At 51.4% G+C, this 27,742-nt stretch overlaps 2 protein-coding genes and 1 long non-coding RNA gene across 8 annotated transcripts; 1 reads left to right on the top strand and 2 right to left on the bottom strand.

Annotated features, from left to right (window-relative positions):
* Window positions 1–4,690: 4,690 nt before the first annotated feature.
* On the bottom strand, window positions 4,691–18,186 carry Tirap (TIR domain containing adaptor protein). Of its 3 annotated transcripts, none has more exons than XM_013155615.3 (7): window positions 18,040–18,186; window positions 12,816–12,946; window positions 11,667–11,718; window positions 11,348–11,472; window positions 11,085–11,228; window positions 9,345–9,923; window positions 4,691–8,750 (listed from the first exon to the last, which is right to left on the bottom strand). In XM_013155615.3, the coding sequence occupies exons 5-7, from the start codon at window positions 11,149–11,151 to the stop codon at window positions 8,731–8,733; spliced, it is 666 nt and encodes a 221-aa protein (XP_013011069.1). In that variant the 5' UTR covers window positions 11,152–11,228; window positions 11,348–11,472; window positions 11,667–11,718; window positions 12,816–12,946; window positions 18,040–18,186; the 3' UTR covers window positions 4,691–8,730. The 3 variants fall into 3 exon arrangements, with proteins under 3 accessions (XP_013011069.1, XP_063112122.1, XP_063112123.1); XM_063256052.1 differs by lacking the exon at window positions 18,040–18,186 and adding an exon at window positions 11,937–12,093 and having other exon boundaries at window positions 12,816–16,588; XM_063256053.1 differs by lacking the exons at window positions 11,667–11,718; window positions 18,040–18,186 and having other exon boundaries at window positions 12,816–16,588.
* A 457-nt stretch (window positions 18,187–18,643) lies between these two features.
* LOC134477642 (uncharacterized) lies at window positions 18,644–21,243 on the top strand. The gene is made up of 2 exons (XR_010049727.1): window positions 18,644–18,756; window positions 20,590–21,243. It is a non-coding gene; the product is annotated as an uncharacterized LOC134477642 (long non-coding RNA).
* Foxred1 (FAD dependent oxidoreductase domain containing 1) lies at window positions 20,952–27,697 on the bottom strand. Of its 4 annotated transcripts, none has more exons than XM_013155625.3 (11): window positions 27,518–27,697; window positions 26,671–26,891; window positions 25,534–25,644; window positions 25,204–25,322; window positions 23,684–23,793; window positions 23,365–23,466; window positions 22,837–22,913; window positions 22,541–22,701; window positions 22,256–22,385; window positions 21,815–21,919; window positions 20,952–21,577 (listed from the first exon to the last, which is right to left on the bottom strand). In XM_013155625.3, the coding sequence occupies exons 1-11, from the start codon at window positions 27,600–27,602 to the stop codon at window positions 21,323–21,325; spliced, it is 1,476 nt and encodes a 491-aa protein (XP_013011079.1). In that variant the 5' UTR covers window positions 27,603–27,697; the 3' UTR covers window positions 20,952–21,322. The 4 variants fall into 4 exon arrangements, with proteins under 4 accessions (XP_013011079.1, XP_003472605.1, XP_063112119.1 ...); XM_003472557.5 differs by having other exon boundaries at window positions 23,684–23,778; XM_063256049.1 differs by lacking the exon at window positions 27,518–27,697 and having other exon boundaries at window positions 26,619–26,863.
* Between the last annotated feature and the right edge of the window lie 45 nt (window positions 27,698–27,742).

The following is a 27,742-nucleotide window of genomic DNA, read 5'->3' as shown; positions in this document are numbered from 1 at the left end:
ACCAGCTAATCAGGAAGAGGACAACAAGTTCAAGGTCAGCATGGACAACTCAGACCCTGTCTCAAGAAGAATTTTTGTTTTGTTTTGCTTTTTGAAACAGGGTCCTAACCACATACATAGCCCACTCACAGAGATCCTCCTGCTTCAGCCTCCAAAGTGCTGGGATTACAGGCGTGCACCACACCCGGGCCCTTTCTCAGAATTTTCAAAGGACTGGGGATATAGGTCAGTGCTAGAGTAAGCATATGTGAGGTCCTGGGTTCAGTCCCCAATATCGTATGCACATGCATGTGCACACACGTATACCCACAAGTGACTCAAGACCAGAATAAGCACGCACAAGACCAGAACAAGTCTTTTATGACTTTAACCAGGGTCTCCAAAGAGAGAGCAAAGGATACAGCCCCTCCAAGGTCCTGATCACTCTGACCATGGAAAGTAGGGTATAACCCACATTTTTATCTGGTCATATTCTTGAGAGTACCAGCTTTTGGTTGGCCACCTGGACACCAGGGCACAGCGGACAAGTTGAAATGTCACCATGGTGGGAGCAAAGAAAGAAACAAAAGCTGACCATGGTGGGCTGGCGGGTTGAAAAGGATTGCTAACAAATGGGTACCCCAAAAAGGTTGAGCAGAAGTCTAATTCAGGGGCCTGGGGTTTAGCTCAGCAGCACAAGAACCTACCTGGCAAGTGTGAGGTCATGAATTTGATTCCTGGTACTAAAAAAAAAGTCTGTAATTCAAACAGGCCAAGCATGAGGGTGCATCCCATAATCCCAACACTTGGGAGGCAGAGGCAGGAGGATTTGGGAGTTTCAGGCCAGCCTGGGTTATGTAGTGAGTTCAAGGCCAGCCTAATTGGCATAGTGAGACCCTGTCTCAAAAACAAACAAAAAATTCAGACCAAATAATCAAACCAGTTCTTACAGATGTTTCTGTCCTAAGTTAAAAGAATCTATTGAAGTCAGGAATTTATGGTGGGTTTTGAGGACTTCAGCTCTGCTTTAACTCTGATCTTTGTTCAAATAGGTGTGGCCTTATTTTACCTATTTCTGGGTGTTTTCATTTCGAAGACAGGTAAGGTTTATGCCTCCAACGGACTGAGACTCAGATAACAGGCTAGCATGGCTTTAAAAAAAAAATCTAGCTGTGAAGTTAAAACAAATTGAATGGTTTTTTTTTTTTTTTCTTTTTTCTGTTTTGGTCTTTTTCGTTTTTATCGGTACCAGGGATCGAACTCAGGACTGCCTGCTTGCAAGGCAGGCGCTTATGCCGCTGAGCTAAATCCCCAGCCCCAATTGAGTGGTTTTGTTTTTGTTTTTGTTTTTATTTTTTTGAGACAGGGTCTCCCTATGCAGTTCAGGCTTGCCTTTCAGCTCACTTTGTAGCCCAGGCTGGTCTCAAACTTGAAACAATCCTCCTGCCTCAGCCTCCTGAGTGCTGGGATTACAGGCTTGAGCCACCATGCCTGGCCAAATTGAGTGTTTTTAAGGATTTTAATTTACTCTAACTCTGACTGCTGTTCTTTAATCTTGTTAAAGGCCCTTATTGTATTTATCTAGGTTTGGAATGAAAATCTCAAAAAGAAAAAATAATAACTTCAAATTGCCAGTTTATTTATTTCAAAATGATTCAAACCCATGAACCAGCATAAAAACTCCAGAGTCATTGTATGAAGACCTGGTTCACAGAGAAGGTTTCTCCTGCCAGTCTGACTTTGGAAAGAAAGGAACAAAAAGCATGTTAACCTGCTGCAATCATTTGGATATGGTTTTCTTCCTGAGGTCCAGGGTGTTGTGCTCTTCCCAGGGATTCTTTCCTGGGCCTTGTCATCTGAAACAAAGAATTGGACAAGAACCTGGTGGGGATTTAGCTCAGTGGCATAAGCTCCTACCTGGCAAGTGTGAGGTTGTGAGTTCAATCCCTGGTACTGCAAAAAAAGAAGAATTGGACAAGAAATGCACGTAAGCTCAGCTTTATACCTTATTAAGTAAGAAAGGAAATGTGCCGTACAGTGAGTGCAAGCCGGTTAAAGGCTGGGAAGAAAGCGTGCTCTGCAGGTGCAACGTGGGCCAATGAAAGGGCTTACAGAGGCCACACGGTTAAGGGTGACTTTTGTATCCTCAACTCCAACGTCAGATCTATACCATCCTATCAAATACCCGCTTGAGATGTCTTGTCCTCCAGGTGAATGATTTGGAGATGACAAATGTACAATGTACGTAAGGTTGCCCCCTCAGCACTGGGGAAGCTGAGGCAGGAGAATCATGGTGAGTTTGAGACCAGCCTGGGCTACAAAGTGAGCTCAAGGTCAGTGCGAACTGCATAGTGACACCCTGCCTCAAAGAGACAAAAAAAAAAAAAAAAAAAAAAAAAAAAAAGGAAAACTTTTCTCTGAAATAAAATGAATTTAAAAAAAAAAAAAAAACCTCTTGATTTTTGCCCCAGAATTGAAGCCCCATTCTGATTGGTCTCAGGTGTGCAGGGCTTGGGAGTTGTTCTACATGCGCTGTGGAAGCCTGTGATTGACAGGTCGTGCCCTTTTGTCCAGCTGGCTGACCATGCCCTAATCTCCTGCCTCAGTTCAATGTGTCCCCTCAAAGTGCCCATATTGGATGCCTGGAGCCCAGTGTGATGGTTTTGCGGTGATGGAACCTGTACAAGCTGGGACCTACTGGGGTAACTGCTGTCTTCAAAGGATTGGTGCAGTTTTTGTTTCTATTGATTTATTTTTCTTTGCAGGTCTGGAGCTGGAAGTCAGGGCCAGGTCGGGGTGGTTAGGCAAGCGCTGTACGGGTACAGAGACACTGCGTCCCCGCCCCACCAGAAACTGGCAACACACTTTGAGTCTTTGTGTCTCTGACAAAAGATTTCAGACAAGACACATAGGTCACTGTAATTAAGAGTACAGGTAGTTTATTGCAAAATAAGAGATTTTTTGAGAGAATAAAGACACCTGAAGCATGAAGCCAGGCACTGCCAGGATGGCTGTTGGGCTGAGGAGGACTCAGGTGACCTGGACAGGTCAGTGGGTCTTTCTGTCCTCTGAGGTCACTGTTCACTTGTTCAGATAGAATGGGCTGTGTTTACCCACTTCAGAGAGAAGAGGTCTCAGCGGCTCCTTAGGTGACTGTCTCTGGTTGGAGACCCGGAGAGTGTCTAACCTCCCACTCATCCTCTGGACTTTGTGTGGCCATGGGCCTAATTATTAGCAGCTCCGAAGATGTTACATAATCTTGAAGTTTGAAACCACAGACCTGAGCAGATTTATCTAATGATTAGATAAATGCTAATGATTAATGATTAGATGAAAGCTACTGATTAAAAGTGAAGGGAGGGGGGGAATCACCTCATTTGCTTTACCAGCCATCTGTGTTCAGCCTGTTAATGACTAACTTTTTACCTAACAAACTCTGCCACTGAGCTGTACCTACTGGGCTGATGTAGTTTTTACAGGCAGTTGCTGTGAGAAGAGTTTTTTATAAAAGACAGTGAACCTGGGTTGGGGACATGGTGGCACACACCTGTAATCCTAGCGCTCTGGGAGTCTGAGGCAGAAGGGTCTCAAGGTCCAGCCCAACCTGGGCAACTTAGCAAGACCCTGACTCAAGGGCTAGGGAGGTAGCTCAGTGTGAAGGCCCCTGGCTCTATCCTCAGTACCGCCAAGCCAAAAATAATGCCAGGCATGGTGGGGGACGTCTGTAATCTCAATGCTCAGGAGACTGAGGCAGGAGGACTGCTGTGAGTTTGTTTGAGACCAGTCTGAACTACACTGCAAGACCTCATCTCAAAACACAAAGCAAAACACCAGATAAAACACTCGAGGTTAAGTAAAACTCTGAGTCAACTAGAAACAGCAGAGAACGTCTAATCTGTTAAAAAATAGACCCCAAAATTCACAACAAACGCATTTAAGGGAAACCTTTGAAGCATCCCTTTAAAATAAGGAAGGAGACCGGACAGTTGCTTAGTGTCACTTTCAACATTTCCCTGGAGGTGGCAGGAAACCTAGAACCAACAGCAAAAATGGAACTAAACTTTTGGTTTTGTTTTGCAAATTAAGTGACTATGAAAACTAAATGATTTTGGTTTTTGAGACTTGGCCTTGCTATGTGGTTTAGGCTGGGCTTGACCATGGCATCTGGCCTTAAATTCACCACGTAGCCCAGGCTGATCTTGGATTTGTAGCGATCCTCTTGCCTCAGCCTCCCCAGTGCTGAAATACCAGGCACGCACCACCACACCCAGAGGAGATGTGGATTTTTATATCCAATGTTACAGATGGGGCGTGTTGACATCAAAACATTTGTCTTTTCTCAGTAAATCTAAAGATTCAATATAAATTCACTACAAACACTAACAGGCTTTTTCCTGGGACCTGATGACCTATATATTTATTACAAAGAAAAGTAAAGGAGTAAGAGAAGTCAGAGTGATTTAGACGAACAAGAAGAGTGGGGCCCCAGCTGCAAGGTTTCAAGGCCCCAGAACAGGGATACACACACCACAAGCTGGAGGAAAATGGAGCGGTCAGGAGACCCCGGCTGTGACAGCATGTGACCCATGGGGAAGCTGCAGGGCAGTGACTGAGAATCAAAACGAAACACAACTGGGTCTCCGGTTGAGAAACCAAGAATAAGAACAACAAGGGGGAGCATCCTAAGTCACAGAAAGCACAGATTACAAAGTCAGAGTTATAATATTTTACATTTTTATTTTTACATTAAAAATAAAATTATTCTTTAAAAATAAACTTTTTAAATACTTTTGAAAAACATCTAGTAATTCAGAGGTACATCCTTAAATATTTAGGAGAACATAATGCCTTAGATTTGCTTCCAAGTGATGTGGGAGATGGGCTGGGTCGTAGCTCAGGGGCAGAGCACCTGCCTGTGAAACGGGGAGGCCCAGGATTAAGGTTAGGGTTAGGGTTAGGCCCCGGGTTTATTCCCCAGCACTGCCAAAACAGAGCTAGCCATGTGTTAATTGTTGAAACTTTGAACCCTTCCTTTTACATGTGGTTTTATAAAAACTTGTGGGAGAGAACCCCAGTGACTCCCCTTGAATGCAAAACAATTATTGTGACTGTGATTATTTGGGAGCTTATTTTTTATACTGATATGTATAAAGATGGCTATTGTATTTTTTTTTTAAATTGGCTTTAAGTATTGTAAATGGCGCTAGCCAAGGTGTTGGTATGTAATCTCTGAAGCTGACAGTTCTGTTTCCTGGCATAGTGTTCTCGTACAGGAGATGAGCACAGAGAGATGTTAGGGCCAGTCAGCTCCAAAAATGTCAACTGGGTAAGAGCCTCAAGATAAAAAGGCTATGACTCCCCAGGGCACAAGAGTTTACATATCAAAAACTAAGGGGACAGCCTCCCAAAACAATTCAGTTGCTAGCAGCCTTAATTAAATTATGCAAATTGATCCTTCTGCATATTTTTATCTCTGTATTTTGCAAAGATATTTTTCTCCCTACCTGGCCAGCCAGTTCAAGTTACTCAAGTAGTTCCCGCCATCTTCACTGTCACTCATCCCTGGGCCACCCCCCTTTCTTTACAAGATGATAAATTGTGGGAGAGGCCTAGGATCAGGGCCTTGTCCGCACGTCCTCATGGGGATTGGACTTAGGACCCCTGGCTGCCCTTAATTTGGAATATGTCTTGGTGTCTATACTCTCACCGTGGGTTGCACTGGAGGTGGTAGATTAAAATTAATTTGTTGGGATTCCAATGACGTCTCAGTGGGATTACAAATATAACCTTTTGGGTTGTGAAGAAAACTAAAAACAGGATTACAATACATAAATGACTATACACAGTATTTGGGTTTACAATAAAACTGTACATAGAGTTTTTGAGTTTTAAACAGGTAAGAAAACATACGATGAAGTTTTCACCCACCGATTAGCAGCCCTTTAAACATCTGATAGTCTGAAGTGTAGGCAATGATACAGAAAGCGGGAAGTCTGTATGCGATTGACAGGAGCACAGATTGGCTCGACCAACTTGGAAGTGACTTTGCCATCATTAGTAGTCGAAAATCTGTATTCTGCACTACCTGACTGCTCTTTCCCTAGGCTAAATCCTATAAAATCTCTCCCCCCCACAACTGTCCTGGTGACTGAACCTGGAGCCTTTGTAGTGAGTTAAACCCCCAGGCTTTTTATATTTTATTCTGAGACAGGGTCTCACTGTGTTACCAAATTGCCCAGGCTGGGGTCCTGCTTGTGATACCCCCTCCCCCCTGTGTCAGCTCCTCAGAGCCTGGGACACAGGTGTCAGGTGTGCACCACCACACCTGGCTGAAAACCTTGCTCATGGAAACGTACAGAAACATTCACGGTCTCGCTGGTTTTGCTTGTTTTTCCTTCTTGTCTTTTTCTGTTCGCTTTTTTCATGGTATTGGGGATTGCATTGATCTAGGGACTACTGAGTTACACCCCCACCCTTCCCAATTTTTTTCAGATTTTGAGAGAGGGTCTTGTTAAACTGCCCATGTTAGCTTCAAGCATGTGATCCTCCTGCCTCAGCCTTCCCAGTAGCTGGAATCACAGGTGCCCACCACCATGTCTGGCTAGCTCCTTGGTTCTTCGTTTAGTGAGGCAGGGTCCTGCTATGTAGTTTAGGCTAGTTTTGAAGTCACTGTATAACCTAGCGTAGCCTCACACTCACATCACAGTGATCCTCCTGCCTCAGCCTCCCAAGTGCTGGGATGACAGGTGTGCAGTACCACGCCCAGCCAGTCTCCTTGCTTTTAACAGCAAAAACCACCAAGTACACATTTGCAGGATATGTAATTAAACAGTGGTATGTTTACATGAGGAAAGGCAGGAGTTACCTGGAGTGACAACGCTGTCTACACCTCACAACGTGTCTACACCTCACAAATCCACAGAATACACACATTCCAGTGATTTTGTATAAAATGTAAAATGACCAACATGTTGGCAGGGATACAAAAATACAGTAACTTTATACAGAAATGCTAGGAACTAAGTTCAAATTCAAAACAGTGATTTTTTGTGGTGTGGGAAGCACAAGACTGGAATGCAGGGAACAAAGAAGCACCTCAGAGAGGATGAGGGTTTGTTTGTATTTTCCCAGTATGGGGCACTGAGCCCAGGACCTTTGCTATATCCCCAGCCCCCCTTTTTTTGGTAACAGAGATCAAACTCATGACCTCACACTGGCCAGGCAGGCACTTATGCTGCTAAATATATAAATATAATTTTTTTTAAAAGACAGGATACCAAAACAAAAAGTAGACAGGGTCTCACTATGTAGTCCAGGCTGGCTCAAACTCACAGAGCTCCTCCTGCCTCAGCCTCCCAAGTGCTGGGATTACAGGAATATGCCATGTGCCTGGTTCTTTCTTTACTTTTGAGGCAGAGTCTTGTTAAACTGCCAAGTTGCCCAGGCTGGGCTTGAACTTGCACACCTCTTCCCTCAGCATCTCCGAGTGCTGGAATTTAAGATGTGTGGACCATCATTCCCAGCTTTTAGTTATAATTTTGTTTTTGTTTTTGAGCCAGGGTGTTGCTGTGTAGCCCAGGCTGGCCTACAATTTCTGGGATTACAGGTGTGCACCTCCCAAATGTTGGGATTCCAGGCGTGCACCTCCACATCCAGCATCATTTATTGGGGGGGGGGGTAAGGAAGGAATGTGACGGGGAAAGTGAGAGAAGAGGCATAAAAGAGACAAACTCAGCGCAACAACAAACTTACTGAGCACAGGGGCAGGAAACCCAGCTGTCCTTCAAAGAGCACAGGCTTCTCCCAGAAGAAAATTGCTGATTCCTCTCAGTTCAAAGGTGGAGACAGCTTTGGTCAATGCCCTGGCTCTCACCAGACCTGCCCTGAGGCCCTGGGCTGTCAAGGGTCAGTGGGGCTCTGAGCCAGGCCAAGGGGCTGAGGCCCAAACCCCAGCTTCCTTCTCTCCACCTGCTTCCTCCCCTTTCCGGTACATCCAGAATGACTCAGAGGTTTCCGCTGTTTTCAATTTCTTGGTACTGGGGCTCAAACCCAGGGCCCCGTGCATGCTAAGTGCACCGTCTATGCTGGGCTTCTCACAGCTCTGGGCTTGCATCTTCAGTGGGAATCATGCAAACACAAAACACAGCGCGATGTTCAGCACACTTTCATCTCACTTTTGGAAGCAGCTGATATCTCTGGGAGAGAGGGCAGCAGTAGTGTGGGTGTGAAGGACTCAGTATCTGTAGATTCCTCCCGACACCTGCTCTGGGGCTTCCCCAGGCAGCTGGAACAGTACGCATGCTGATGCTACCACCAAAGCTTCCATCTCATCCCTGGGAAGGAGGCTCCACACCAGAGCCCCGTTCCAGGAGGAAGGCAGGTGCGCACTAGGCTCCCTGTCCAACCAGGCAGTGGGCCAGACACTGCTGCTCCTCCAAGAATCAGCACCACCTCTCAGCACCTCCGATTTCTGGCTTCCTCCTGGCCTTCTTGGGGATATCCCCAGCTTCCTCCTGGCCTTCCTGGGGGAGTCCCCAACATCCCTGTGGCCTTTCTAGGGGAATCCCCAACATCCCTGTGGCTTTCCTCGGGAGCCGATGGTAATGCAAGTCCAATGGACGGTCTGATCCTGGGGTCAGGCACCACGCACTGCGGACGCTGGCTCCTGAAGCCTCCTGTCACCTCTCCTGGAAGCCGAAGCCCTGCAGGAGGTATTTCCAGCTTGACCTCAACTCTCTGGCCCAAGAAGTTTCAGCTGAGTGTCTGCAGATCTGCAAGAGACCCAACAGAATCACTGGGCTTGTCTTTGTCCCCCAAACCCACACCTCTGTTTGTCCTCAACAGGGCCGCCCCCCCCCCCTGCCTTTTATCTGTTTTCTTCCAAATGCATAATAAAGGGCCCTGCCCTGAGGGTGGCCCCTGCATGCATTCCCATCGCTTTGGCCACACTTTGCTTCACTAAGCTGATCTCTCTCTTGTATCTGCCTAGCTTCAGGTGGACATGTCCACCCCATCCTAGGGAGGACCCTAAGACTTTTACTACTACCAGCTCCTGTGTATGGAGGACCTGATAGGCGCTAGGCTCTTCCTGTGATGATTGCTTGGCACCTGCCAGGCCATGTTCTGAACCCATGCTTAGCGTATGTACTGTGCTCACTGGGAGCTCCAGGAGCAACAAGAGGGCTGAGGTCCGGCCGCAGGGAAGTAAATAGCCTGCCAGGTGACTTCTTCCAGGCTCTGAAGGAGAGGAGCCGGGCTTCACACCCAGTCTTCCCCGAGCCTGCACTTCCTAAAGACCACTACATAGTAGTCCCAGCTGGGTGGCCAACAGCCCTCCCTGCTCCCACGCCCATGCCGTAGCTCACAGCGCATGACAGCCTCCTTGACCTGGTGAAAGCCACGGTCCGGGCCTCTGCAGTCCACGTAGTACATGAACCGGAGCTCGGCGGGGTAGGCGTCTCTCGGCAGCCCTGCCAGCAAGGGGATGGTGCAGCCCTCGGCCCCCGGGGCCTGCGTCAAGGCCTGCAGCATCTGGTACTTGCACCACGGGTCACAGAGGAAGCCTGGGGTGATGAGCAGCACGTGGCAGTGGCTGCTGCTCAGGGCCTGGCACAGCTCAGACACGATGGCCCCGCCGGGGGCCGCATCCCGCAGCTGCAGGAAGCAGCGCAGCCTGGCGGAGCTGCCCTCCAGGTAGGAGACCAGCTCCTGGGCAGCAGCCAGGTCTTCCTCGCTGTGGCAGACACACACATCATAGTCCTTGCTCCATCGACCACGGCTGCCGGTGTCCTCGTGTGCAGGTGGAGGGGTAGAAGACCTGACTGAGCCGAGGCTCGGAGATGGGGAGCTGTCCTTCAAGGCCAGCTGCGAATCGCCACCAGAGTGGCTGTTGGAGGAGACGGGCTCGCTCCTAGGCTTCTTCAGCAGGGCCTGCCTGAGCCAGTCTGTGGGCACAAACACACATGCTCAGCCTGCCTGCGCATGGACCCCAGGAAGACTGGCAGGACCCCACCAGCTCCCAGCGCTGGGAGTCGGTGCCTCCCTCTTCTCAGACACCCACCCTCAGGTCTAGCATTCAGTTCCCTCTGTCTGGAAAGGCTCTAAAAATACACAAGAACCCTAGAGTCCTGTGGGACTGTTTCACAGCTCGGTTAAGAGAGACAGCCTTAGCTGGATGGGGTGGTATGCGCCTAGAGACCCGGCTACAGGAGGCTGAGGCAGAAGGAGGATTTGAGCGAGGAGGTAGACGTTAGCCTGGGCGACACAGCGAGACCCTGTCTCTAAAACTGGAGGTGGGTCTCAAGCACTGGTTAGGGTGGGTTATCCACCCACTGTGGAAAGGAAGGAAGCAGGGGACTGGCATATTTCTGGTCCTGAGACATCCAGGAATTCTGCTAAATGGGCAACATGGAAGAAAGCCAGTGCTCAGAGCTCCTGAGGGGCACAGAGTCACACTCTGGAGCCTGGTACACACAGCTGAGGGCAGAGTGGTCTTAATTTCCATTCCCTCATCTGTAACACAGGGTGATCTAGGTGTTGAAGGGTGCACCCCGGTTGCTCTCTGGTATACTGTGAGTCCTGGGTAATGATGTTAAAACCCAGCTGTTTTGTTTCATTGCCTTTTGAGACAGGGTCTTGCTATGTAGTCCAGGTTGGCCTTGAACTCATTATGTAGCCCAGCCTGGCCTCAAACTCATGGTGATCCTCCTGCCTCAACCTCCCCAGTGCTGGGGTTATAAGGGTGCACCACTATGCCTGGAAAAATCCAGCTGTGATAAAGACAGATAATACGGTGTTCTGAGGATTAGTTTTCTCTCTGCTTGGCTCCTTGCTGTGAATGATTCGGGACAGACATTGAGATAGCAAGAGACACAATGTCAGCCACTTGGGACTGTGGTTTCCAGCCTAGGGAAATGGGCAGAGCCAACCTAGAAAGACCTGAGCCCACAGAATCAGGACCTTGCTCACACATGCCACTTAGTATCCGGTGCGCAGGCAGGCACTCTGGTCTGGGTGGGGCTCTGTCCCCCATCAGCCACCATGCATCTCCCCTCCCTCCACACCGACACAGGGTGACACTTTAGGAAGGAGAGTGTCCTGCTCACCTGCCATCCTGCTCAGGGGCTTCCTGGACGAGGAGCGAGGCACCGGGTGGGAGGACGACGATGCCATAGTGTCGGGCTTGAAACTAACCTCGTCGGGCTGTGATCGGGCAGGAGGCCCAGCGTTGACCTTGAGGAGCAGCCATCCTGCAGGGGACAGAGAGAGGAGTACACAGTAGCCATGCTGCAGCGTTCTCAGCCCCACACATGGCCCCTGGAAGTTCTGTGCTCTCCTAAGGCCTGACGGCGTCTGGGCTCAGACTTACAGGGTGAGAGCTCAGCATGACCGGTGTGCAGACTTCCTCCTGCCGTGCCTGGCCAGGGGCACCGGGAGACCAGGAGTCCGGAGCAGAGGCTGGCAGGTAACACTTTAAAGGTACTTCGGGGAGTGCTGAAAGGGGACAGATAGACAGTTGCTGTTTGGACAGAAAACCATGCATTGAGATAGCTGAGTGCAGAGCTGCTGTGAGACATTTCCTCCACATCTGACCCCAACCCCAAGACCCCGCCCAGCCACCCAGCCCCTAGCTGTCAGCTGGAGGAGACAGGGTCACAAGCAGCAGTGCCCAGATTCTCAACTCTCACCTCTCAGCTAACCATGGCCTCTGGCAACCTGGCTAAGCTCCAGTGCCTCCATCTGTGAAAGGGAAACTGCTCTTAGAATTCCTGCAGGAAGCTAGCAGATAGTTCACGGGGGTCCTAGCCCTGTGGCAGGTGATAAGTGCTCCGAAATGCTGTGGCTTAGAGTGACTTTTTCTTTTTTTGCAGAGCTAAGGATCAAACCCAGAGCCTTGCCCATGCTAGGCCACCCCTGAGCTACTTCCCCAGCCCAGTACATCTTTCAAATAAGCTAACCAGGTGTGGTGGTGTGCACGTGAAGTCCCCGTACTCCGGAGTCCGTGGTGGAGAGTTACTTGAGTCCATGAGTTTAAGACTGGCACAGACCTTTCCCAAAGCAAAGCAAGACAAGCCTGGTGTGGTGGTGTATGCTGGAATCCAAACACCTGGGAGCCTGAGGTGGAAGGATTACCATGTTTGAGGCTACAGAGTGATTTACAGAGTGGGCCTGCACTGCTCAGTGAGGCCCTGTCTCAAAAAACCAAGCCAAGGCCTGGTGTGGTATTGTACGCCTGTAATCCCAGCACTCAGGAGGCTGAGGCAGGGGGATCATGGAGTTAGAAGCCAGTGTGGGCTACATAGTGAGTTCAAGGCCAGCTTGTGTCTCAAGAAAAAAAAATTAGACAAAAACAAGACAAAACCAATCTAGACATGGAGGAGCATATTTTGTTCACTGTATACAAGATATGATATTGTAATACTTATTATCCTAAAGTGACCTACAGTTTCAGAAGATTTTGCTTTGTTTTGTTTTTCTCAGCTCCTGAAGATTGAAACCAGGGCCTCTCACTGAGCCACATTCCAAGCCCTGTTTTTTGTTTTTGTTTTTGTTTTTTTAATTTTGAGATAGGATCTCACTAAATTGTTAAATCACCCAGGCTAGGTTCCATCGAGTGGTCTTCCTGCCTCAGCCTCCCAGAGTGCGGCTGAGATTACAGGTGTGCACAACCACACCTGGCCAGCTTCCAGGTTTTAATTTTTGGCTCCTCCACGGGGAGTTTACCAGACTACTCCTAAATCTACAAGGAAACACGAAGGACGAAGGTACCTTAGCTGGAGCATCTGCTGAATCCTCGGCCCACCCCAACACAAAGGTGCCCTCGGGGCTGCCGGTACCTTCTGCTTGGGTTCCAGGAGAAGGCTGAGGTGCAGAGCCCACCTTGGGGCAGGGGTGGCGGGAACTCGCTCCAGAAACTGCTCCAGTGGGGACCTCGGCTCGGGGGCTGCTGTTCCACTTTTCTTCAGATCTGCAGAGGTCAAAAGAAATTTTACAGACAGGAGTCACGGTGGATGCCTGTATTCCCAGCACTCTGGGAAGCTGAGGCAGGAGGATCACCATATTTGAGCCCAGCCTGGGCAGCTTAGGAGAGACTAAGTGATACTGTCTTTCAAGAAAATAAAAATAAAAAAGCCCTTTAAGAAGGTCCTGGCTCAATCCCCAGTAGCAAGAAAAAAAAAAAAAAAAAAAAAAAAAAAAAAAGCTACCTCTAGAAACTCAAAAGCAAGAAATTTCATTACTGGACAACACTGAAGAAAGGTTTCAAAATTCCAGTTAGCTGGGCAGCCTAGCTGGGCCTGGTGGCCCATGTCTATAATCCTAGCACTCAGGAGCCCGAGGCAGGAAGATCCCTGTGAGTTCATGGCCCGCCTGGGCTACACAGTGAAATTCTATCTCAGAAGGACAAAAACAAAAGAGAAACATACATAAATATAAAATAGTGTAACATTTTTATTTTGAAACAGGATCTCATTAAATCCCTAAACTGCCCAGGCTGGTCTCAAACTTCTGACCCTTCTCCCTCAGACTGCCATGGAGCTGGAATTACAGGTGAGTGCCAGCCACCATGCCGAGGCTAAAAGTCTCAACTTCTGGTTTTAGGAAATGATTCGCTCTTCTGACAACACATCCTGACTTTGGGTAATTACCTTTCCATTGCTTAAGAAGGAGCCTAGGGCTGAGGGTGTAGTTCAGTGGGAGACAGCGTGCCTAGCGCATGCCTAGCTGCCTAGCCAGAGGTCTATGCCCCAGTGGGGGGGGGGGAGGAGGGAGAGAAGGAGGGGGTAGGGGAGGGAGAGGGAGGAGCTGGAGCACGAACGATCCAATTGTCCAGCAATGCATGCCACTTGAAGTGGGGTGGCTGAGTCCCTGGTGACTCTGACAGGAAACAGCAGCATCTATCACAGGACAGTGGAGCGAGATTGGTAGAGAAGTTCCGGGGACCACATGTGGCCTACTTCCTAGAGTTTCAGCCCTGCACTGTCCTTGTTCCTCATCAGTTCTGTGAGGTCAGGACATGGGGGCAGTCACACGCTCAGGCGTGCCTCAGGCTTCTCTGGATTTGGTCACAGTCATCACATCAAGACACAGAGGTCAGCCAAGCATGGTGGCGCACTCCTGTAATCCCAGCACTCAGGAGGCTGAGGCAGGAGGATTGTTGGGAGTTCCAGACCAGGCTGGGCTACAAAGTGAGCCTCAGGCCAGCCTGAACTGCATAGTGAGACCCTGTCTCAAAAAGACAAAACCAAACCAAACCAGAGGCCAAGTGGAGCAGACAGGGAACTCAGATGTGCAGCTGGAAGGTCCCATCACTAGTCTTGGCTTTCTCTGACTTGCTGTGTGGTCTCACGTAGTCACTTTTTCATGTGTGCTCTTTTTTGGAGTCTGGGGATTGAGTCCAGAATGTTTGGACTAAGTTATATCCCCAACATTTCTGTTTTCAGTATGTGTGAAGATACAGCAACTATTTAGAAGAAAACAAGAGACAGGGGGCTGGGGATTTAGCTCAGCGGCATAAGCACCTGCCTTGCAAGCAGGCGGTCGTGAGTTCGATCCCTGGTTACCAATAAAAAAAAAAAAAAGAAAACAAGAGACATTATGGTAGCCACTGCTGATCTGCTGTTGTCTTGCTTTGAAATCTGTGTCACTTACATTGTTTTCTTCTGATCTGCTTTGTTCTATTTTGTTTTACCCTCTTGAAAATAAAAATAAAAATAAGCTTTTTTTAAAATTTTGAGACAGTATCTTGCTACATTGCTCAAGACAAGCTTGAACTTCCGCTCTTCCTGCCTCAGCCTCCAAAGTATCACTGGGATTGCAGGCGTGTACCACCGCTCTGGGCTGCTGCATGTTTAAAAATCATAAAGCAGGGTGGGCAGGGTAGCACACACCTATAGTCCCAGAACTTTGGGAAACTGAGGCGGAGGGGTCACAAGTCTGAACTCAGCCTTGGAAATTTAGCAATTTATGAGACCCTGTCGGGAGGCTGGGGATCTAGCTCAGCAGCATAAGTGCCTGCCTTGCAAGCAGGCAGTCGCGAGTTCAATCCCTGGTACCGATAAAAAATGAAAAAGAGACCCTGTGTCAAAATAAAACACGAAAAGCACTGGGGCTGTAACTCAGTGTGAAAGTTCTTGGTTCAATCCCAGGAAAGCGGGGGACAAAGCAGAATGATATACCCGCTTCATAGAGAATCTAACAAAATCTCGACAGAAAATAAGCAGTTCCTCCAAAAAACGAGGTAGTAGGGTATCCTCAGTGCCTCCTAGGATGCTTCCCAGTACCGTAGGTAGGAACTTATTAGGAGAGAGAAATGTTAGGAGCCTTCACCGGAGGAGACATATTGTTATTCAGCATCTGCTCCCCAATTTCTATCATGTAGCAAATGTACCCAAACTGAGAAGAGATCCAGACATGGAGACTGGAAAGCGTCTTTCATAATTCATACTAAATTTCCACTAAGACAGAGTCAGGGTCTGTAGTGGACCAAACAGTGCCCCCAAGACATCTACAGGCGAATCCCTGGAAGGAGATGTCGGGAGACGTCACCTTCTGCAGTGCCAAGAGACTGTGGTGTGTGACTTTGGTCCCAGAGGCAGAACTTGTGAATCCCCAGGCCGGCCGGGTGCAATCTCCGGAGCCCTTTGGGGAGCCGAGGGGCACAGGCAGGGGAAGGTGGAGTGGCTCCCAGAGGAAGCGGGGCCCACTCCAAGCTGCGCAGGCAAGGCCGGCTTCTCCAGAGGGCAGAGCCCTGCTGACTCCCTGTGGACCCATGAGGTCATGAGTGACCCTTGCTGGACGCAGCTGCTCTTTGTGGTAGCCGTCACAGCAGAGGCTGGCTGTGTCTCTTATTTCTCGTCATGTCAGGCAGTGAACACAGAAGCACTGAATCCAAACTGAAGGCCAGTAACTAACACCGTGTACACTTCCCCAAGGCTAATTTATTCTCAAATAGTTGGTAAAACATTCAGGCAGGACTCATGAGGCCTTGTGAGACAGTGTCACTAAAAGTACTGAATATGCTGGGCAGGGTGGCACAAGCCAAATCCCAGCACTCAAGAGCCTGAGGCAGGAGGATCTCAGGTTCAAATCTATTCATTAGCAACTTAGTGAGAACCTCAAAAACAAAATGGTGTTAGGCCAATTTAGATAGCCTTGCTGCAAAAACCATCTCTCACACCATATAAAAATCGGTTTCATCACATGGATAGTAGCTGTAACTGTGAATGATAAAACACAGGCAGTTATGTCCTGGCTTTGGGACAAAGGTTTTTTCCATAAATAATGCAAACATGGCAGTCAGTGGTAAACTAGAAAACATTAAAATAAAAACTTTGTTCATCAGCAGGCGGTGGTTGAACACTCCTGTAATTCCAGCACTTGGGAGGCTGAGGCAGTAGGATTATCAGGAGTTTGAGGCCAGCCTGGGCTACATAGTGAGACTTTGTCTCAAAAACCAAAATAACAACAAAAGGCAACTTTACAAGAGTAAAAGTCTGGTGAGAAAAATGTTTAAAAATATACACCCAAGGGCCAGGGATTTAGCTCCATGACATAAGTGCCTGCCGCCAAGCGGAAATCATGAGTTCAATCCCTGGTACCCCCCACCCCCCGCCAAAAAAAAAAAAAAAAAAAAAATATATATATATATATATATATATATATTTATATACCCCTAAGTCATGCCTTTCTGTACCTCTCACATAGTTCAATAACTACCAACTACTGAAAGAGAGGGGGCCTGTTGGGAACACCGGCTCTGTTTTGGGGTGTGGCTCACCCTGGGTGCAGTCTCCACCCTGCAACGCACAAATGGGCCGAAGACCTGAAGGGGTACTGCACAGAAAAAGACTCACAGTCAAGGGAATGCAAATTCGTCCTCGCCAGGGCCCCCCCTGGCTGGCACTCCCTGGCGGCGGGTCAGCTTGAGGTGGTGAGCCCTGCAGTGTCTCTACCAGTGTCAGAAGTGCGAGGGCGGCATGCGTACACCCTGCGGGAAGTGTGTAAACTGGCAGGCTACTTTGGAGAACAATTGTGCACCCTGTTCTACAACTGGACACACGCGCCCAGAGATTCCACACCTAGGAGCGGAAGTGGATCCACAGGCTTGCCAAGGCGCATGCTCGGGGATCCACTGCTCAGGGTGATCCACAACCGGAGGCCACAGGAGCACCAGCACAAGAGTCAGGAGGGGACTCAAACCCGTGTGCCACGGCACGGGACACGGCGCATTTATGAGAATGGGTGGCTGCTACGCACACCACGCACTGACTACACAAAATGCCGCGTGTACACGAGTGCACAGGTATTCATGGACTGAAAACCTGAAATTAGGCCGAGCTATTTTATGGTGTCAGAAGTCAGATTAGTCATTCCCTGGAAGGGGAGGCAGCGACTAGAAGTGGTCATAAAATGTTTGGTTGGGGAGGGCAGGTAATGGTTTACTGATTGTTCTAGAGGCAAACTTTGCAGAAAATGCTCAGCCCAGCATGTAGGCTCTTTTCTACATGTATGTACCCACGCACTCTTCAGTATGGGATGAACTCCAGGGCTTTTGCACACCATCAGCGCTTTCTGATTTTTATTTTGGGTCAGGATGTTGCTAAACGGCTCAGGTGGGACTCCAACTTCTACTCTAACTTCCCATCCTCCTGCCTTAGCCTCCCAGCAGAGATTACAAGCGTGTGTCACCTGGCTCGGGTTTTTTTTTCAAGTCTAATACTCAACTTGAATGTGGTTTCCTGAGTTATTCCTGACCCCAATTCTGGTCTCAGCGGGACACTCCAAACTTCAGGATCTCGGCTGAACACGGTGATCTCTAATTAGGTCTCCACCCCAGGCAGGAGGCCCCAGCTTGTGCTGCCCGCGCGTCCCTCTGTGCCTTGCGCGTCCCTATGAGCGCGGTGGCGCTGCCTTCGCGGACCCCGAACCCTGCAGAAAGCCAAGCGCTGACAGCACCCCCAGCCCCCGAGCTGCGGGGTCCCCAGGGAAAGGCGGGGGCCACCCCCCAGCGGCCGCCGCAGGAAAGCGAGTCTGCCCGCGAGGCCTCTGCGCGCTGCTTACGTGATCCGGCGCCGGGGCGCGGGCGCAGGGCAGGAGCGGGGCCGGCGGCGCTGGGACCGGCAGAGTGGGCCGAGCCCGGGTCCGCGGCTCCCGGAGGCCGACGAGGCCGCTTCCCGGAAACGCGAGCCGATGCCCCGCCCGGCCCGACCGGGGCGGCGCTGCGTCTCCGTCCGTCCCCACCGCGCAGAGGGGCGGTCCCGGAGCCGCCCGGGAACGCGGTCCTCGGCTTTGTCCTGGGTGGGGAGTGGGGACAGAGGAGGAGACACAGACCTTCGCTTCACTCATTCAGTCTTTCGGGCACAAGCATGGTGGGGCACGCCTGTAATCTCAGCACTTCGGAGGCTGAGGCAGGAGGATCGCTACATAGAGTTAAGGCCAGCCCGGAGCAGGTATGGGACTGTGTGCGCAGCCTTCTTTCTAAAGGCGCCACTGAGAACGGTGAAGCGGGCTCGGCTGCAGGACAGGCTGGTCCAGGGCGGCCACTGTGAGGTCAGCCCTTCGGGGAACCCAGGCCCCAGAAGCTGCAGGTCCCCTTTGCTGACGCCGCCGACACTGGTGTGTGATGCCAGCTGGCGACAAGGACAGGCAGAGCGGCTGTGAGAAGCCGAGGTCCAGGCAGGATGGTGGCGAGTCCTGGGTGAGCCGAAGCCCGGTGACTCCTTTGCTCTCCCGCCTCTGAGTCCTGAGCTATTTGTGAGCGCTGTGATGACAGGACGGGTAAGCATGGCGCTTCCCAAACTTTTTCCCCTGTAGAACAAAATCTTTACACCACTGTCCAAGCAGTGTTCCTGCCAGCCAGCTTTGGGAGCGCCACCTACAGGGAGGCATGTGACATGCAGGGATTCAGCCCAGGGTCACTGTGCTGATCTGAGTTTCACCTTATCCAGCCAGCCAAGGGGTAAGCGGCCTGCCTGAGAGGTGGTCTGCCCTTGGGCTGCTCACATAGGACACTTCGAGATTCTCTTTCCTCATCAGAATTATGGCCTCTGGTTGCTTGTGTTGCTGTAAGTGTATTCACTTATTTTTAAAGACAGGGTCTCACTAAATGGGTAAATGACCCAAGCTGGGCTTGAATTTGGGATCCTCCTGCCTCAGCCTCCCAGAGGGCTGGGATTATGAGCCCCATACCCTGCTCGCCCACAGGATAGACGATTCCATGATGCACACTCAGTACTTGGGTAGAAAGGCGTAGCCTCTGGGTGTTTTGCTCTGGGCCCTGAAGTTGGGCTGTCTGCCGCAAGGCACAGTAACTAGGGCACCTTACAAACCACCTGAAGGGACAGTAAGTGGACGTCCTGTCCCCTGCCCCCGGGCCTTCGCAAGTTCCTTCCTGTTTTTCAGCACTTTCTGGCTCTTCCTCTTCTGCCTCCCTCCCGGGCCCTGGGTCCTCCAGGCGCTCACACGTGGGCCAGAGGGCACAGAGCTGTCCCTGCCAGTCCCTCCGAGGTCCCTCTACTGCTCACCTTTTGTTCCCCCTGAAGGCCAGTTGTGAGGAGGGAGCAGCCACCTTGCCAGGCCTGGCAGAGCCTGGTACAGAATGCCACCTTTTCCACGCCTGTCCCGCCTGCTGCCTGGGCCACTACCCCTGGGCTCCATACCATCCTTGTCTCTCCTGTCCCACAGACACCTCTCCAGGGACCTCCTTTGTGCTCTGTCCTTTAAACACTGGCGGGGTCTCTGCGACCTGTTCTGGGCTCCCTGGTGCTGTCTCCAGTCCAGTGTCCCGGGAGGCCACACCAGCAATCCCCTCCATCTCCACTGGGGGGCTCCACTCCTGCCAGCCCTCACTGCTGCCCCGGTGCTCCCGCCCCCTCAGGAGGCCCATCCCAGCAGGCAGTCTGGAATGACAGTGCCCACTCTGCCATTGCTCCTGTCACCTCAGCCCCACCTGCTCCTCGCCAGGCTGCTGCTCCAGCCTCCTCCCGCTGCTGCCCTGATGTCCTAGTGTGCTACCCACAGACAGCTGGGCTGATTCGCTTTCCTTGTTTCACTTTGGGCTGTACTGGGGGTCAAACCTCAGGTCACTGTGCCTTGGTCTAAATGCTGGTGTCCTCTTGAGGCTGAGGCAGGACTGCTGCAAGTTTGAGACCAGCTTGGGTTTTGCAGTTGAGTTCAAGGCCTGCCTGAACTTCAGAGAGAGAGAGAGACCCTGTTTTTTTTTTTTTTTGTGGTACCTGGGATCAAACTCACAAATCCTGCTTGCCAGGCAGGCGCTTATGCCACTGAGCTAAATCCCCAGCCCCGAGAGACCCTGTATTTAAAAAGGGCATGATGGGAGCTGCCTTACTCTTGCAGAGGATACAGAGAATTTGCTACCGATGAGCTGGGGTTGACCTTGGAACTTGTGGCCCTACTGATTACAAATGACCAAGACTAAGGTGCTTGCTACCAATGAGCTGGGGTTGACCTCGAACTTGTGGCCCTATTGATTACAAATGACCAAGACTAAGGTGCGGTGTTCCCGCAGCCTCTGACCCTGCAGTCCTCGCTCTGGGCCTTGCTGCATGGCTTCCCTCTGCTGAGTGCTCCCTGTTTGTCCTTTCGATTCAGCCTGAGGTCAGCACCCTGGAGATTCCTCGCCAGCCTCTGCCCTTCAGGGTGAGGTGCCCCTGTCCTGAGCCTGTGTCCACTCTGGAGGACCGAGGAGAGCAGGACGCACACCTCACTATGCTTTGCCTGCTGCTGTGTCTCCAACATATGGCCCTGAGTATGGGCACAGCAGATGAGTGAGCACATCTCTTCCCTCTGCCACCTGCACTCTGCAAGAAGTCAGGTTCAGAGCACTGCCCTCCTTCGAGCTGGAAAGGCTCCTGGGAGGAGGGTGGGGCTGTGGCTTCATACTCCAGCCGGGGAAGGCTCTGGAATGCTTTAGAGCTTCTGCCTTAAGAAGAAAATGTAACCAAAGACTGCTGTGAAAGGGTTCATCACATTTATGGATCAACAACTAGGGCTGACAAGTCAGTGCATCTGGGCCAGGGCCACCTTGGGAGATGTCAGCCTAGCAGGGGCTCAGGCCAAGGGTCCCGCCCTGCCGCTCGCTGCCAGCATGGGGCTCTGTGACTGGGTTGCCCAGCCAGATTGAGGGCGGTGGACCAGGGGCTGGGGATTTAGCTCAGTGGCATAAGTGCCTGCCTTGAAAGCAGGCAGTCGTGAGTTCCATCCCTGGTACCAATAAAAACGAAAAAAAAAAAAAAAAAAAAAAAAGAGGGTGGTGGGCCAGGGAACAAGGCCTGGCGCACTGCTGGGAAGACCTGGCAGTGGGGCCAGTGTGGAGTGCACATGCTCAGATGATGTTCTGCTCCAGGACCTTCTCCTCCAAATAGAAGCGGCTGAAGAGGAAGGGGGTCAAGTCGATGGTCTGGAAGTGGCCGTTCAGCAGTATCTCAGCCACAGCTCGCCCCACGCCCACGGCGTGCTGGAGACCATGGCCGCTGAAGCCCGTAGCAAAGTACATGTTGACCACTAGTGGGTGGGGGCCCACCACGCCATTCTGGTCAAAGGTGTTGTAGTCATAGTAGCCAGCCCAGGCGCTGCGGACCTGGGGGTGCACAAGATGGGGGCCTCAGCAAGGCCGCAGACACACTCGGCCCTCACACCTGGTCAAGGGCAGCAGCTGCAGGCCGCGTGCGACGGGGTGACCTCCACAGACTCCTCAGTAGTTCTGAGGTGGAGGAAATGTGGCCACCACAGGTCCCGGGGGACTGTGATACTCCCACAGCACCCATCCTGCCCACTGTGCAAAGACAAACAGAAAAAGCCACCCCTCACCAGTTACCTTGAGACTCTCGAATGCTGGCACCCGCTGCGCCAAATGGGGCCACACTTTGTTCTGGAAGAAATCATGGTCCACTTCCAGATTGGCTGGGTCAGGTTCCTCCTCCTGGGGGAACAGTGGGAGCAAGGCTTATGCTGAGGAGCTCCAGACCCCACCTTTAATAGGTGGGGAGTGGGAGGGATACAAGATTCCAATTCTGCCCAGGGTGGTGACACATGCCTGTCATCCCAGCACTTGGGAAGCTGAGGCAGGAGGATTGCTGCGAGTTACAGGCCAGTCTGCACTACATACTGAGACCCTGTCTCAAAAAATAAAGATCCCAATTCTGACTGGATGCACTGAAACCTCAATAACTCGGCACGGGGACCCCAGAAACCAATCTCTCCCTCAGCCCACATCTCGTTCCCAGTTGGTGCCCCCTCGGCCTGCAGCTTAGCTTACCTCTGTGGGGCTTCGGCCACCTACGTAGTTTTTGCCTAGTCCTTCTCGGCGGAAATACACTCCATTGGTGTCTGTAATCAGGGGCGTCTCCAGGCCTGGCCCTTGGGGGCAGTGCCACAAGTACACAAACCTGCCACAACCGGGGGTTAGGGGAACCTCAAAAATGGTGTGGCTAGCAACCCTCCCGCCCAGCCCACACATGCGTGGGGATCCACGTGCACAGCTGGCTCCGGGATCGTCTCTCCTCCTCTCACCGACCTCCTCAGCTGCCCTGAGGGAAGCTACCTTTTCCTCGGCTCCACAGGTAGCTTGGTGCCCTGCAGGGTGCCCGGCGGCCCCTTCCCGACCCCGGCCAGCTCCGCAACCTGCCCGGACCAGGCTCCCGCGGCGTTGATCACAATGGCACATTTTACTGGCTGGTACTCCAGGCTGTTGTCCATCTTGACCTGCAGGCGCCCGAGGGTGAGTGGAGAGAGGCCTGGCCCACACCTGGCCACCACGAGAGGGACACTTCCTCCTGAACGACACGTTACCCAGGCTGGGGAGTGGTAGGAAGGAGACCACTGGCCCCAGGGACTTACGTGGACTTCGTGGATTCTTTTCAAGTTCACCTCCTCCCCAACGGAGGTCCTCATGCGGCTTGATGATGTAACAAAACCTGCAGGAGGCAAGAATTGAACCTCAGAGCCAGGGTGTCGCCCAGCGGTAGCGCACCTGCATAGTGCGTGAGGCCCCAGGTTTGATTTGAAACACGTGCCTTCCACCCCTATAAAGCAGACCGTGAGCAGGGAATAGGGAGCCCACTGGTTTCGTAAGGAAACACAGCTAAAGGGTAAGTGCTTTCCCACGCAGCCAGCGGAGATCAGGTCACTGAGATCAACAGGGCCACGGGGAACAGGACAGTGTGGAAGCTGTCAAGGAGGTCACAAGTCACAGAGCAGCCTCGTGAGGAGCGCAGCGACACTGCCCGGGACTCGCCCTGGGCACTGGGGGCAGCCCTGCCCCTCCCCAGCCCTTGCTGAGCCAGCTTAGCACATGAGTGACAAGTTGGACCCCAGCCAGGGCCGGGGCCTGGTTGTGGAGGGCACAGTACGGATCCCTGCACTCACGTGTCACCTCTCCCTGGCAGAAGAAGACTCCCATGGACTGAACCTTTCGCCGAAGCCCCTGAAGCAGAGACCAGGGGTCAAACCAACCTTCGTTCTCCATCCCTGAAATGAGAGGAGGAGACAGCGGAGGTGGCACGAGGGCCTGCCTCTCCCACCACCCCACATCTCTCCGGGCTTGGGACCAGCTGGATGGGGCCATCCAATCCTGCAGAGGACAGAGAAGCAGCACAGCTGGGCACACCCTGTCACCAGAAGGCGAGTGGCCCTCCTGCAGCATGGCTGTGGTCTGCCCGGACTGCCCACATGGGAGCAGACTCACCATAAGATGCCAGGGCCACGCCCTCCACGTTTATCCAGGGAAACTTCTTTTGCAGCTGCGCAGGGGACATCAGACAAATTTTGGCCCCTTCCTGCCTGAGAGAAACGTGGCTGTGCATGTGTGTATTAGGGTAGAACAGGGAGGCCAGGAGCATGGACCCCAACCCCACAAGTGGGGAGTCTGGCTTGTTCATGTCGCTTCTCTGTCCGAACTCCTCAATGTCCCTGCCCTGCTGAGTGAGAAAGACCCCGACACTCAGGGCAGTCTCTGCTCTCTGAGCCTCTCCCTTTCCCTATGCCTGCATCTGCCTGCAGCACACTAAGCTCCACCTTGCCCCCTTCCTGTTCCAGCTCCTTTATAAACTGGTAGGAAGGTAAGTTCCCTCTACAGCTAGCGGAGTGGATTTCCTCTCCAGAGCCTAGGGCAGTCCTCCTCTGGGATACTGTCCCCCAAAAGCAGGCACCGGACAAGACACTCTCCTAAATCAGGCTGCCTAACTGGAATTAAAGCCTATGGCCACCATGTACAAGGATCCTCGTGCCTCAGTCATTCAGGCTGAATGTCCCCGCATGTAAAGCAGGGACTTTTTTTTCCCCCAAAACAGGGTCTCGCTACATAGTTCAGGCTGCCCTCAAATTTACGCAAACCCCCTGCCTCAGCCTCCCAAGTGCTGAGATTACAGGTGTGTACCTCCTCGCCCATGGCGTATTCTGACAGTTAAATGCCTTAAAGTGATGAAGGGTTTAGGAAATTACGTGCTGTCACTAGTGAGAATTATAACAGGTGTGTTAAGAGTCTCCAGCCACAAGGTACTGCAAGGGTGTCCACGCTTAACTGACTTTGAGACTTAAAGCCAGATCCCACCTGCTGCCTGTTTTTTCCAATAAGCCAAGCTCAATCAATTGTATTTTTCCTATGGCTGTTTTATGCCACAGTGGAGGAGATGAGTGGCTGTGACTGAGCCTCAATGACTAGAAAACCTAATACATGGACTATTTGGCTCCTGACAGAAAAAGCCTGCTGATCTTGACTGAGGGTCCTTTTGAATTGCAGATTCCTGGCCAGGGGCAGTAATACACATTTATAATCCCAGCATTTGGGAGGTTACGGCTAGAGGATCTCAAGGTCAAGTCCTGCCAGGGCAATTTAATAAGGCCCTGTTTCAAAACAAAAAGCAAAAAGGACTGCCGATCTAGTTCAGTGTGAAGACCTAGGATTTAACGCCCAGTACTAAACAAAACAAAAGCCAAATAACCCTCATATTCCTGAACTACTGAGATGCTGGCTTATTAGGCCTGGTGATTCCCATGACCCTGCCAAGTTAGGGTCTGCCAGGGCGGTGTTCAGTCCTCAGCTGGAGCCCTTGGTATATGCCTGCCCTTCCTGATGGCCTGAGCTCCTAAGGAACAGGTACCTGTATCAGCAGCTTCAGCCTCACTCTTCCTATGTGGTGTTGGAGCACCCCGAAAACATGAGGCTGAGAGAGAGCTGGGGGGGGGGGCGCTGTGCTGGGCACCCACCTCTGCATCCTCACATTGCTTTCCAAGACAGCAGCACCCTCTTCTGAAGCAAGCAAAAGGTAACCCGAGGGGTTAAACTGGAGGTCCACGGGAGGGGCATCGGCCACAGCTAAGTGCTCCTGTGTGAAGAAAAGCTGCTCAAAGAGGCCGCTTTGAAAAATCAGGGGAAAGCTTTCCTGGCCCAATCCCTCACAGCACCTCAAATCAAAAGAATACCTCTCTCTCGACACCAATACCGTGAAGAGAAGAGAGGGACCAACTCCTAGCTGCTTGAACTGCTTCTCTGAGTGTCACTGTCCCAACCCCCCCACCCTGTCCCACTGCACGTACATTGATGTTGCGTAGAAAGTCGATTGCAAAGAGGGAGAGCTGGACGTTCTGAGGCAGTGAGAACTGCTGACGAATCCCACCCACAGAAAGTCCTGTGGAGGCCTTGGAGTACTGTAGAGAGACCAGAAAAGCCGAGCTATGCCAGTATGCTGTCATAATGGAATACTGCATGGGAGCTGTGAGTTCTACACCTAAAGTTATACGGAAAAACTCTTTGCAAATTTATAACCTAACAGCAGCTGTAGTGGAGAAACCCACATCAGGTCCACCAGCAGCCCAAAGGCAGTGTTAAAATCACCACTGGCAACTGAGCACAGCAGTGATGGTCAGTGATTACCAAGGGCTGGACAAGCTGGGCTTGGTGCTGCATGCCTGTAATTCCAGCACACTGGAGGCTGAGGCAAGAAGATTGCTGTGAGTTCAAGGTCAGCCTGAACTGCATAGCAAAACTCTGTCTCAAAAAACAAAAACCCAGCAGGCCACAATGAAACCAAATGGTAATGGTAATGCTAGTGATGAAGTCCAAGGATGAGAGATTAACATGTGATTACTGATTAGAAAATGAAAGGATATGGCCAAGTACCAAGACTTGTGCCTAGATCGGGAATGGCAGTAGGAACTAAACTGCAGAAACCTCAAAAGTGGGCTGGGGGTTTAGCTCAGTGGCATAAGTGCCTGCTTGGCGAACACGAGGTCATGAGTTCAATCCCTGGCACCAAAGAAAAAAAAAGAAACCTCAAAAGTACCAGTGACAGTGACATATGCCCTGGCTACATAGCAAGACTCTCTTTTTGTCTCGAAAACAACAAAACAAAACCCTCAAAAACAATGGAATCTAAAAGTTGCAATAGCTGTTTGCATTAATTAATTGCCTGACACGCAAGGTCTTTTGGGCAGACCTTTGTTATCTGGAAACATCCAACATTGTGGAATCTGCTTTCAAAAGCAAAAACCTTATTGTCAAGGATCCTGGTTTGAGGGAGGAAAAAAAATGGGGCTATGTCTCAACAAGGTCTAAAGTTCAAAGCACAGTTGCTGTTCCCTGGGCCCCCAAGGACTGAGGTCTTCCCCTCCACTCCTCTCACCTTGCCAGTCCTCCTTGGCCCACTCACAATTCTGCCCTACCCCAGACCTCACCGTCTGGTCTCGTTCCACCACTAGCACCCGAATAGCACCTCGTCTCTTCTCCAGCGTCTTCAGCCAAAAGGCTACAGACAGGCCAATCACTCCACCCCCCACGATCACCACATCTGAGTGTTCGGGGGGCAGGTGTTTGGTATCATACAGGAAGTTGCTGGGCTCTCCAGGAATCAGCGACCGGATCTTCTTCTTAATCTCCGACACATTTCCATCCCAGTCTGTGGGATGTGGATATGGTTAGAAATCCTACATCTCTGCCAGGTGGTTAAGGTCAGAAGGTGGGCCCAGGAAAAGCTGGGCTGAATAAACACTTGAGTTGGAAGTGCTCACTGTCATCCTTTCATACAAGGTCAGCTCTCACCCAGCAGTACTATCACAGCGTTGCTGGATGCTCCACATGCAGCCTGCCTGCCTGATCGTGCATTATGCCCGGCACTACAACATTCAATTTCCTAAAATTTGCAGTTTTCACTCTCTCCCTAGGCTAAGTGACTGCCATATGACTATCTCCTGAACAAACCTCTCCCCCACTTAAACGCCAGACTCAAGATAGTCAAGTGCACGGCCGTCTCCAGGGTATCCCAGACCCACACACAAGAGGTAATCGCACACTATGCTGCAGCTTCCTCTAAAGGCACTTAATCTTAGCCACCCCTGGATGCCCATCGCCACCTGCAAACCTCCTTTTAAGTGTGATGTGTCGTTTGGGGGCGGTCCTCTCGGTATCCATACACCTACCGGCCCGGGGCTCTAAGAGCTCTAAGAGCTTTCTGCAGCCGGCCCATGTCCGGCCAGCGTGGGCCCTGAAAATCAAGCCACAGAACCATAACACCCTCGGCTTTACCCAGGATGGAATTTCCACTGCGCGAGCTTAATCCTCGGATCAAGAGACTCCGGCCCAGGGTGGGCCGCAGCACCCTCCGAAGCATGTCGCTTGCGCCGAGCCCGAGCCCGTCTGAGCTCCGGCTACCCCATGGTCCTTCTACCAGGGTATCCCTGCCGTCACCGCCACGAGTTCAGAAGAGCGCGCCCATTGGCCAGCGGGCGCCTCCAGGCCCCACCCCTCCGC

The sequence above is a fragment of the Cavia porcellus genome, unplaced genomic scaffold, assembly GCF_034190915.1.
Source record: "Cavia porcellus strain 051 isolate PalLab524CR breed Dunkin Hartley unplaced genomic scaffold, mCavPor4.1 scaffold_9, whole genome shotgun sequence".
Taxonomy (NCBI): Eukaryota; Metazoa; Chordata; class Mammalia; order Rodentia; family Caviidae; genus Cavia; species Cavia porcellus.
The sequence above is the reverse complement of the archived record's forward strand: the minus strand, read 5'-3'. Positions and strand labels throughout refer to the sequence as shown.

Coding starts and splice junctions, on each gene's coding strand:
- Tirap (XM_013155615.3), bottom strand. CDS start 11,151: ATGGCATCGTCGTCCTCCCACCCGGTGCCTCGCTCCTCGTCCAGGAAG. Junction 9,924..11,084: donor GCCCCTGAGCAGGATGGCAG/GTGAGCAGGACA, acceptor TTGTGCCCACAG/ACTGGCTCAGGCAGGCCCTG. Junction 8,751..9,344: donor CAAGGAGGCTGTCATGCGCT/GTGAGCTACGGC, acceptor GGTCTCTTGCAG/ATCTGCAGACACTCAGCTGA.
- Foxred1 (XM_013155625.3), bottom strand. CDS start 27,602: ATGCTTCGGAGGGTGCTGCGGCCCACCCTGGGCCGGAGTCTCTTGATC. Junction 26,892..27,517: donor CAGTGGAAATTCCATCCTGG/GTAAAGCCGAGG, acceptor CACATCCCACAG/ACTGGGATGGAAATGTGTCG. Junction 22,386..22,540: donor CCTGTGGAGCCGAGGAAAAG/GTAGCTTCCCTC, acceptor CGGTTGTGGCAG/GTTTGTGTACTTGTGGCACT.